Consider the following 12,248-nt stretch of genomic DNA (forward strand, 5'->3'; position numbering starts at 1 on the left):
TGAGGTCACAGCAGACTGAATGAGTTCACGGAGCAGGCTGAGCTGAGGTCACGGAGCAGGCTGAGCTGAGGTCACGGAGCAGGCTGAGCTGAGGTCACGGAGCAGGCTGAGCTGAGGTCACGGAGCAGGCTGAGCTGAGGTCACGGAGCAGGCTGAGCTGAGGTCACGGAGCAGACTGAGCTGAGGTCACGGAGAAGCCTTCCCCTCCCATTCAAAGGTTTCCCTATTTTACAGTTCTCTTCTCTTTCCTTTCTCCCTCCTCGTCGCCTTTCCCCTCTCCTTACATTCCTCTTCCCTTTTCTCCCGTATCCTGCCCATTCCCATTCTCCCTTTCCCCCCCCCCCGTTCCCCTTCTTTAGCCTTCCCTTTCCCATCTCCCCGTTGACTTTCTCCCTCTCCATTCTCTTTCCCCTCTTCCCTCCTCCTCCTCCTCCTCCTCCTCCTCCTCTCCTCTTCTTTCCCCTCCCGATTCCTTTTCCTTCACCCTTCCCCTCACCACTACTCCAAGAAAAGAGCAGATTGTACTTTTAATTTCTACTCTCCCACCATTCTCTTACCCTTCTTAAATTTCCACCTCTCCGACTCCACCTCACCCCCATTATAGAAGCGCTGGTTATCGGCTGTGAAATACAAATGACCTTCCCCTCACCTCTGTCCCTTCCCCTCCCCCCTCCCCTACCCGCTCGCCTACCCCCTACTCCCTCCCCTACCCGCTCGCCTACCCCTCTACTCCCTCCCCTTTCCTTTTCCCTGTCCCGTATCTCTCCTAGCAATGCAATGCAAATGACGTGTTACGAAATAGTATTCATAACAGTAGTAGTGGTATTAACATGATAACAGTAGTAGTACTTGTAATGATAGCATTAATAATAATAATAACAAGAGCGACACTGGTAGTGATGTGCCCACCTGCATGCGGGAGAGCAGGCCGGGTGCCCTCGTCGATACCCTCGTCAGCGACCTCGTCCTCGTCTTGGCTTAGCGGGCGTCTTCCTCTTGCAGAAAATCCGTGGCTGTTGCCGGTTACCCCCAAGGCCGGTGGCTCTTGTGCGAGAAGGACCAGGGACAACGGACGGACGGATGGATTGATGTTTTCTCTCTTCGTTGCAGATCCGGCGTATCAAGGCGTCCGACGGGGCGGGGGACGACGCAGTGCAGCAGGGCGAGGTCTCCAGCTCGAAACCCACCTTGCTCTACAACCAGCAGATCTACCCACTTCTGCTCGAGGTACGTCTGGAAAACCCGCTCGAGGTCCGGGATGCCTCGGCTCGAGGTCCAGGAGGCCTAGACTCGAGGTCCAGGAGGGCTCGACTCGAGGTCCAGGAGGGCTCGACTCGAGGTCCAGGAGGGCTCGACTCGAGGTCCGGGAGGCCTAGACTCGAGGTCCAGGAGGCCTAGACTCGAGGTTCAGGAGGCCTCGACTCGAGGTCCAGGAGGTCTAGACTCGAGGTTCAGGAGCCTTCGACTCGAGGCCCATTGGTGTCGCGACCCAAGGCCCCGAGTATGAGCTTGACTTGGAGGTTCTTGGCTCTTGCGTGGGTGGCGTAGGATGCCCATGGCTGAGTTTGGGTGTGTGTAGATGGCTGTATACGTGTGTGTCTGTGCTTGTACATCAATTGCTGTAGATGTACAAATATGTGCGTGTATATGAAGTGTGTGTGTGTGTGTGTGTCCGGGAGGCCTCGACTCGAGGTCCAGGAGGCCTAGACTCGAGGTTCAAGAGGCCTAGACTCGAGGTTCAAGAGGCCTCGACTCGAGGTCCAGGAGGCCTAGACTCGAAGTTCAGGAGACCTAGACTCGAGGTTCAGGAGGCCTCGACTCGAGGCCCATTGGTGTCGCGACCCAAGGCCCCGAGTACAAGCTTGACTTGGAGGTTCTTGGCTCTTGCGTGGGTGGCGTAGGATGCCCATGGCTGAGTTTGGGTGTGCGTAGATGGCTGTATACGTGTGTGTCTGTGCTTGTACATCCATTTGCTGTAGATGTACAAATGTGTGTGTGTTTGTGTGTGTGTGTGTGTGTGCGTGTGTGTTTGTGTGTTGGTGAATATTCTTAAGGTTGTATTCACCTAGTTGTGCAGTGCAGTGTTAGTTAGACACGCAGTCATATTTTTCTTTAAATTTGTTTTTAGATCTCAAAACACTCCAGCTCAACCCTCTAGTGGCTATTATGGTCCACCGCCATGGCGCGTGCCGTGAATCGATCATATTAACTTACTGTTGGTGTTTCTCCCATCTCTGAGCAGGTGTCTTTGTGCTACCGCATAGAGAAGCGGATGTAGGGCGCTGCTATGTACCATGTGTTTAGTGTGCGTACCGTGCGGAGCTGAGGGGAGAGGGTGACTGCGCGTGCCGTGTCCTTGTTTGGGGGACAGGTGGGTGTGAGATACAGCTCGGGAGATGCTCGCTGACCGCCAGCATCTCTGGGCAGCAGCAGCCTCTTGTGTGTTGGCCCCCGTTGTCGTGCCAACTGGGCGAGGGCCAGTGGGACCCCGCGACTGGCCCCCCTAGCAGATACGTGTGGCACGAACAACGCACCGCGGGGACCCAGATAACCCTGGTGGGGGTCGGATGGAACAGCGAGGCGGTGTCCGCGGGGTGGCGCAAAGCGCACGTCCCGCTTCGGTGTCCCCAAAGCGCGCAGGCTCGGTGAGACTGTGGAGGGTCAGCAAGTTTTGGTTTAGGGTCCCTGTCACGGTGTACAAGTAATGCGCATGAAGTGGAGATGGGTTTGCTCATGTGATCATTGTACAGTTGAAAAGGTTTTATGTCCCGATGTTGTGGCTCTGTCACACCTTGACGAATTAGCCAGCTTATTCCGACGTATCAAAATATCTCTAAAACGCTGGCATGCGCTGAACTCTCGATTATATCTCAATCTGCTCACCATTACATGGTAACAGTACGTTAGTAGCACACGTACTAAGTTCTGTGTTCGTTCGGAACACGTCAAATATTTCTACATACGTCAATATAAGTTCGACATAAGTTACACACAGGTTCAGAGCACGTTACTCATAGGTTGAACATAAGTTTTGAGTACGCTAGACATTTTCTCGGCGTATTTTGACTTATGAGTAACTTACAAGTAACGTGTGTGAACGATTGCACAATGTCCGTACAGCTTATGGCTGCTCCATACGCAGACATACGTCGACAAATTCTGTGCTGCATGCAAACATTTTCCGACGATCCCGCCGTACTACGATGTATACCAGGGTGCTTCTGATTTATACAGTACTTACCAATAGCTCATTTGACGTACGCCAGCGCTTTTCCCAATTTCATTTTTATACGTCGGGATACGCTGGCTAAATCGTCAAGGTGTTACAGGGGTATGAAAGATGTCTCTTCGTAGTTGCACTATGGAGAGCTTGTCGTCGGAGAGTTACTGTAGTCCCTGTCCAGCGGCCTGCGTTGTCTTCATTTCATGGAATGGTAAACTACCCTTGCCGTTGGATGAACGGGAGTTGTGTGTAGAAGAGGCGCCACGCGTACAAAGGTGTCATCGGGTAGCGGGTGTCTGTGCTGCGGAAATATTTGAGGAGCGCAGAAGAGAGGGGGAAGGGTCTAGTCGACGTAGTGCCTTTATGTAAAGTTAGAAGTCTGAATACGAAGAAGGGAATGACAAGAAAGTCGGGGAGAATGTTTTTAGAAAGGAAGAGGATACGAAGACTAGACGTTCACATTTGAACGAACTTACGGAAAGTACATAGAAGGGAAGGTGTATTTACCCAGTTGTACTTTACAGGAAGAGAGCTATGCTCGTAGTGACCCACTTTTGTATCTTTCAGTATCCAGTTTGATTACCTTCAGTTGTATTTAGTGTATGTGTGTGTGTGTGTGTGTGGTTGTTGCATATGGTAGAGTGAGGCAACAATAAATAGATAAAGGATGACAGGTACATTAAAGAATTGGTGAAGCGACCAAACGTTTCGGAAAGAAGAAAGAGGTCGCCAAGTGCGAAAGTGGGGATGGTGGAGAGCACCGTAGAGCTAGTCTTAATGCATGAGAGTGCAAACTCAGTTCATGAGACTAGAAGAGTGCAGAGGAGTTCACAGTGCCGTTCTTAGTGAATTCTCTTTTGTAGTAAGTACATACATGTTGTTGTAAAGACTGTGAGGATAGAGTGTGGATATGTGGGAGGATAATGTAAAAGAATGTGAGTTTGGAGATGAAGAGGACTCTGGAGGAGTAAATGCCACTTGAGGGTGAAGCCGTTATTGAATGTCCAACGTTTGGCTCGTAGTGGGTTTTTCGAGTACTTGAAAACGTTCCAAGGAGCAAAACGGTGTACAATATTCAATAAAAGGCTTCGTCCACAAATGGTGTTTACACTGCCCAAAGTGACGGCGGTTGCCATCTTCAAACATGAAGAGGATCCTATCGAGATTGCACAGGCATGGGAAGAGTGCATGAGCCAAGGGGGAGAGAGAAGGGAAGGGGTACGAGGAAGTGGAAAGAAGTAAGCTTGGAGGAGAGAGAGAGAGAGAGAGAGAGAGAGAGAGAGAGAGAGAGAGAGAGAGAGAGAGAGAGAAAGGGATACGAGGAAATGAAAAGGAAGCTTAGAGAGAGAGAAAGAGAGAGAGAGGTCACTTGAGAACAGGGGGCTGGTAAAGGGAGTAAAAGAGGAAGACCCAGCTGCAGTAGGGTGAGTAGAAAGTGGGGGAGGGGGGATGCTGTAGGAGGCGACGGTGCAAAGGGGGAAAGGGGAACGCGGCGAGTGAGAAGAAGGTCGTCGCCGTCTTCCGGAGTCAGAGTGTATTGGTTTGTCACTTTAGTCATATACTTCCATATTCTCTCTCTCTCTCTCAGCTTTTGGGGAAGAGTGATTGCCTCCCGCATCCCACCCACCCCCACAGGTTCCTAGGTGTTTACCCCTTTTTTTTTTTTTTTTTGTGTGTGTGTGTGTGTGTGTGTGTGTGTGTGTGTGTGTGTATTTACCTAGTTGTTTTACCTAGTTGTATTTTACGGGAGGAGAACTAAGCTCGTAGTGACCCGCTTTTGTATCTTTCCGCATCCAGTTTGTTCTTAAAGTCATGTATAGTTTTAGCAATCACTGTTTCCTCATTCAGTTTGTTCCAGATATGTATCACTCTGTGTGGGAAGCTATTCTTTTTCAGATCTCTTCTGTAACTGTCCTTGTTAAGTTTCTTCTCGTGTCCTCTTGTTTTTCTTCTGTCCCACTTTAGTAAGTCATCTCTATCAAGAATTTCCATCCTCTGTAGATGGTTAGCAAATCACCTCTTTCTCTTCTTTGTTCCAGGGTTGGTAGATTTAGTTGATCTAATCGTTGTTCGTATGTCCAATTGGAGAGTGTTGGTGCCATATTTGTTGTTGCTCTTTGAATTCTTTCTAGTTTATATATATTTTTTTAACTAGGTGACCATAGTGTCGCAGCGTATTCCAATTTTGGTCTTATCAGTGTAACTAGTATTTTCTTAACCATTTATTCATCCATATAATCAAAGGCTACTTTCATTGATCTTAGTAAGTTGAAAGTTTCTCCGACTAATTTGTTGACGTGTTTGTCTGGTGTCATGTCATTTGAGATAGTCACTCCTAGGTCCCTTTACGAGTTTACTTTTTTTCATTTCCTTTGTATCAAAATTATATTGACATATTCTATTTTTGCTCTTTCCAAATTCCATTATGTATCATTTTTATATTGACATATTCTATTTTTACTCTTTAAAAATTTCTTTATGTTTAAAGTTCAGTTCGCACTTCTGACTCCATTTCCAGACTTTGTCTATATCTTCTTGAAAAGATTTGCAGTCTTCCTCTGTGCTTACTCTCTTGAGTAGTTTCGCATCATCTGCAAAGAAGTTTATATAACATTCAAAGGATTACAAAGGCGGAGCATGCCGACAGGAGACCTTTTGATCCATATCTAGGTCGGATAAAAAAAAAAAAATTCATGTTAGTAATAAATTAAAACTATAATAATGTAAAAGTAACAAATAAAATACATAAATAAATGCATAGGTATAGTTGAATAACAAACAAACAGGTAAATAGTAAATGATTATAAATTGACATATAACTAATAATAAATGAAAATCAGACAGACAAATTATAACAAAACAAAAACAAATAATATAACATAAATTATAATCATTACAGCATCTTACTTAGGTATTTATCTAAATGATTCTTAAAGCTTCGAACTGAACTACATTGCACTACCTGTGCAGGAAGTTTATTCCATTCATTAACTACACGGTTGGCAAAGTTGTTTCTACCTACTTCCAAATTGAATCTATGTTTCTGCCCCATACAGTGGTGTTGGCACAATCACTCCTTCATACAGTCTCCTCTTAGCATCCATCCCCAAATGTCTATTCCTCATTACGCTCTTTAATCCACCAAGGCATTTACTCGCTTCTCTCAATCTACATTCTACCTCCACCTTCACTCCACTTTTTCCTGCCACATTTGCACCCAAGTATCAACTATTCACTTCCTCCAGTCGCTCTCCCTTATTGCTCACTTCCAGTCTACTGCCACTTTCACCCCTTGTACATCTCATCACCTTACTTTTACCCACATTTATCTTTAGCTTTCTTCTATCACATACTCTCCCAAACTCTGCCACCAACTTCCTCAATCCCTCCTCCGATCCTGCCACAAGCGCAGTGTCGTCCGCAAACAACAGCTGGCTCACCTCCCACTTTTCTCCATTTTCTTTAACCATCTCCAATCCCTTGCCCACTACCCTTGCATTTACCTCTCGCACCACCCCATCCATGTATAAGTTGAACAGCCAGGGTGACAAAACGCATCCTTGACGAAGTCCCACCTTTACCTCGAACCACTCACTCTCCCCATTTCCAATCCTGACACAAGATCTACTACTCTCATAAAAACTCTTGACAGCTCCCAGAAGCTTTCCTCCTATCCCGTATATCTGCATAACCTCCCACAGTGCCTTTCTGTCTACCCTATCATAAGCCTTTTCCAGATCCATAAAAGCCCAGAAAACATCCTTCCCCTTTCCTATAGCTTTCTCACATATCTGTCTTACCACAAAGATCTGATCTACACAAAGGATTACAAAGGCAAAGCATGCCGACAGGAGACCTTTTGATCCATATCTAGGTCGGATGAAAAAAAAAAAAAAAAAAAAAAAAAAAAAAAAAATCATATTAATAATAAATTAAAACTATAACAATGTAAATAACAATTAAAATACATAAATAAATGCATTGGTATAGTTGAATAACAAACAAACAGGTAAATAGTAAATGATAATAAATTGACATATAACTAATAATAAATGAAAATCAGACAGACAAATTATAACAAAACAAAAACAAATAATATAACAAATTATGATAATTACAGCATCTTACTTAGGTATTTATCTAAATGATTCTTAAAGCTTCGAACTGAACTACATTGCACTACCTGTGCAGGAAGTTTATTCCATTCATTAACTACACGGTTGGCAAAGTTGTTTCTACCTACTTCCAAATTGAATCTATTTCCGGACAGTTTGAGACCATTGTTTCTTGTCTGATTCTCATTCAATGTGAAAATTTGGTCACTTTTGATGTTGTCAATTCCCTTTAAAATCTTAAAGACCTGTATCAAGTCACCTCTGAGTCTACGCTCTTTTAGGGAAAACAGATTCATGTGCTTAAGTCGATTTTCGTATGATTTATTTTTGATATTTGGAATCAGTTTTGTGGCTCGCCGTTGTACTTTTTCCAGTCTGTCAATGTCTTTAATGAGATTCGGTGACCATACGGAAACAGCATATTCCAAATGTGGACGAACTAACGATTTATATAGCTTGTTAATGAGTGATGGACTTTTGAAATCAAAAGATCGCGCAATCAATCCCAGAATCTTATTTGCTTTCTCAGAGGCTGAAATACACTGCTTGGATGATTTGAGGTCGTTACTGATAATTACGCCGAGATCTTTTTCACTATCCACTTTTGTTAACGAATTTCCAAATAACTTGTAATCGTACTTACTGTTATTTTTACCTATGTGCATTACCTTGCATTTACTTGTGTTAAATTTCATTAGCCACTTTTCAGACCATTGCTGTAATTGATCTAAATCTTCTTGAATATGTAATTGGTTTGAGTGATCATTTGCCACTCCGCACAGTTTTGTATCATCAGCAAATTTGGAAACAGTAGATTTTAGTCTATGGTCTATATCATTTATATATACTATGAATAGAAGTGGCCCAAGAACGGAACCCTGAGGAACTCCACTTGCAACACTTTTCCACTCAGAAGTTTTTCCATCTAAAACAACTCTCTGTTTTCGACCTTTCAACCAATTACTAGTCCAACCTAATAGGCTACCACTTATTCCATGCAAAGCTAATTTAGTAAGTAGTCTTTCGTGTGGGACGGTATCAAAAGCTTTTGCAAAGTCTAGATATATTAAATCTATATTGTTTCTTTTGTCATAATTCGAGATAACTGTGTTGTAGAATTCGAGTAAGTTAGTCACGCAAGAACGTTTCCGTCTGAAACCATGCTGGCTATCATTTATCAAACGGTTACTTTCTAAATGATATTCGATATCATCTCTGATGATAGTTTCCATTATTTTTCCTACGATCGAAGTCAAACTTATAGGCCTATAGTTATTTGGTTTCTTTTTGTCACCTTTTTTGAATATGGGAGTAACGTTAGCTAGCTTCCATTATCTTGGGACATCTCCGGATATGATGGATTTCTTGAAAATAATTTCTAATGGAACAATAATCTCATTTTTAATTTCCTTTAAGATTCTTGGATGCCAACCGTCAGGCCCTGGTGTTTTATTAACTTTGAGTTTGTCTATACACCTTTTAATTTTTTCTTTTGTTATATTTACCGTAGTGAGTAAGTTTACCCCAGACTTTTCACAGGTTTCAGTTTGGAATTCACTTTGAGGTGTTTCGTTTACGAATAGCGAGCTAAAATAATTGTTTAAGATATTACACATTCCTTCATTTGAATATTTACGTCAGCAGATAATAGTGGACCAATGTAATTCCTAACAACCTTTTTATCTCTAATGTAACTATAGAATTCTTTGGGATTCTCTTTGGATTTATCAGCGATTTTCATTTCGTATTGTCGTTTTCTTTTTCTTATTGTCTTTTTTAAATCTCTCTGTATTGATACATAAGTTTCATAGTCATTAGATGCACCCGAGCACTTATATTTCTTATAAGCCTGTCTCTTTTTAGCAATACTCTTTTCAGTTTCTTTGTCGAGCCACTTTGGGCGAGCCTGATTTGGGGGACGTCTGTCCTTAAAAGGAATGTAAGTTTGAATCATCTTAGTGAGCGTATTTTGAAATATTTCCCACATCTGATCTACAGGCCTTTCGTTTAATTTTTCCTCCCAATCTGTAAGCTGAAGCTCCTGACGTAGTTCTATGAACTGAGCTTTACTGAAATCGGGTATTTTAGAAGCACAAGTATCTATTCTAAAATTGTTTAGGAGTTTGAATCTGACTAAGTTGTGATCGCTATTTGCAACAGATTCACCGACTTCTACATCAGTTACCATGCTTTCGCGGCTAGTGATCAATAAATCGAGTAAGTTTCCATATCTTGTGGGCTCTTTTACATGCTGAATTAAGTAATTGTCACCAAGAAAATCAATCAAGCGACTACCTATATGTCCATGTTCAAGGGTCATCCAATCAATGTCAGTAAAATTGAAATCATCCATTATCAATAAATCCCGGTTGCAGAAACTAGACAGTTCTTGAAATAACAGTTTGTCGTCTGCTAATGATAATGTCTTTGGCCTATATATTACACCTATATTCATTTTTTGTCCATTTGTTTGGGTTAACTCAACCCACAAACTGTCATATGCATCCTGTTTCACTTTCTCTAAAACACAAGCATGAACATTGTTTTTAACGTACAATAGAACACCCCCACCTTTCTTGTGGTTTCTATCCTGATGAAAGTGTTTAAATCCCGCAATATTAAATTCAGCTTCGAACTCTGTACCATTTAACCATGTCTCAGTTATTCCTATCATATCGAGATTTTCGCTTTTGACATACGCCTGTATTTCTTGAAATTTGTTCCTAATACTACGAGCATTAAAATACATAGTTTTAAGAAACTCGTGATTATTTCTTTTTGACACATTTTGAGTTTCAATATCATGTCTTATATTATCATTTTGTTTTTTATTTATGCCTTGCTCTATATTATTATTATTTGGTCCATCATTGACATTCAATGCCTCATTAACATTTCTCCTATAAAAATTAACATTTCCCCCATCACGGACATCTGGTCGATTACGGTCATCCGATCTATTTTGTACACTTTGTCCCCCTACGTCACCGTGATTCACGCCGGCCTCCCGTCGTTCAGTGACATTATGGCCGGCATCCCTTTCTAAAATTATATTTTGTCCTCCAGTGACATTATATTCTACCGTGATATTTTTTCCTCCACTATAATTACATCCCATCGTGATCTTTTGTCTTCCACTGTCATTACATCCTATCTTGATATTTTGGCCTTCATTGACATTCTGTCCGGTATCTCTTCCTAAAATTATATTTTGTCCTTCACTGACATTATATCCTACCGTGATATTTTCTCCTCCATTATCATTACATCCTATCGTGATATTTTTTTCTCCACTATCATTATTTCCCATCGTGATCATTTGTCCTCCACTGTCATTACATCCCATTGTGACATTTTGTCCTATGACATTACATCCCAATGTGTCATATCGTCCTCTAGCGACATTACATCCTATCATGATATTTTGGCCTTCATTGACATTCTGTCCGGTATCCCTTCCTAAAATTACATTTTGGCCTTCAATGACATTATATCCTACCGTGATATTTTCTCCTCCATTATCATTACATCCTATCGTGATAATTTGTTCTCCACTATCATTACTTCCCATCGTGATCCTGTGATACCTTCATCCATATCATTTTTATAAATAGCAAACATTATCGGAGCCAACGTTGTGTGTGTGTGTGTGTGTGTGTATGTATGTGTGTGTGTGTGTGTGATTCACCATGGTCTTGGGTCACGTGTTGGACTCGTGATCGACAGCTGTTTCCCTCCCGGAAGAGAGCTCAGAGCTCATATATGACTGATCTATGGGTAATGCTGTGACGAAGGTCTAAATATACAGGTCTGACCGTTTGAATTATTGTGCGCAGCTTCTGACGTCATTAGGCTGGGTCCGTTTTCTCTTTGTGAAACACTGAAGAAAACTGTGAAACGCCAAGGAAGACAGGAACTATAATATTTTATATATATATATATATATATTATATATTATATATTCATATATATAGACAGGAACTATAATATTTTATATATATTTATATATATATATTTTATATAATATTTGTCAGTATATAACTAATTGCGTGGAGCGGTGCGAGCGAATGTAACAACATTCCCGAACGATGCGCCAGCTTCAACTGACAGCTTTAGGGCCCGCGAACCCCACTTTGAACAGCCAGGTGACGTTCACGGGCCCGCTGCGCCAACTCCCTCGAAATTCGGTCGGAAGTGGTTAGACCTTATATTCTTAGATCTTGGCTGTGACCTTACTCGCACTCACTCACCCAACTCTCCGTCTACGAGAGTTGGAGTAACAACCCGCAGCGCAGCGTTACTGAAATTTCATCCCTGGGCGGGATTCGAACCCGGACCACCGTAGTGGGAGCTAGCAAATTTGAATGTAGAATATAAGCTTGTTGACGAGATGAACATTTGAGATCGAAGTCTTGCGAACTTGGTCACGGTCTCCGACGACACGGAATCTACATCGGAGAGAGAGAGAGAGAGAGAGAGAGAGAGAGAGAGAGAGAGAGAGAGAGAGAGAGATCCCGCGCCTGAAAGGGAATGGGGCGAGGGCTGGTGACTCCGCTTCCTGAATATGTTGCCCATTGAAGAGGAACGCTGAATTCTCTGAAGTGTTTTCTTAAGTGAACCACGGCCCGTACTTGGGAGGAGAAGGGAGAAGAGGAGGAGGAGGTGGGAGGTCATCCTCGACTCGACGCCGCTCTTGGCAAGGCTTAAGGTTGACGTAGCAGCTCTATTAGTAAGCAGTGCCAAAGGTGCCCGGTGCCAGAGGAGTCCGGGTGAAAGTGTCGATCGTAGCCCGGAGGCACTGCGTGTAAACGATGCCCTTCCTGCTGAGGGACACTGGTCTGATATTGTGATTAATTATTTATCCAATGTTTTGGGCGGGCGAGGGAGAATTGCTGTAATATACAGTCTTT

At 42.9% G+C, this 12,248-nt stretch overlaps 1 protein-coding gene across 17 annotated transcripts in view; it reads left to right on the top strand.

The window, feature by feature from the left end:
- LOC143028642 (uncharacterized) overlaps window positions 1-12,248 on the top strand; it is a 614,584-nt gene that overhangs the window by 376,223 nt on the left and 226,113 nt on the right. For 16 of the 17 annotated variants that reach the window (XM_076191067.1, XM_076191062.1, XM_076191063.1 and 13 more), the window contains one exon: window positions 1,111-1,227. The exons of the other annotated variant lie outside the window; for it this stretch is intronic. In XM_076191067.1, the coding sequence (XP_076047182.1) occupies window positions 1,111-1,227 (117 nt within the window). The remainder of the gene's footprint in view (window positions 1-1,110; window positions 1,228-12,248) is intronic. 17 annotated transcript variants of the gene reach the window in all.

The sequence above is a fragment of the Oratosquilla oratoria genome, chromosome 9 (genome assembly GCF_046742065.1).
Source record: "Oratosquilla oratoria isolate Oo_2021 chromosome 9, ASM4674206v1, whole genome shotgun sequence".
NCBI classification, from domain to species: Eukaryota; Metazoa; Arthropoda; class Malacostraca; order Stomatopoda; family Squillidae; genus Oratosquilla; species Oratosquilla oratoria.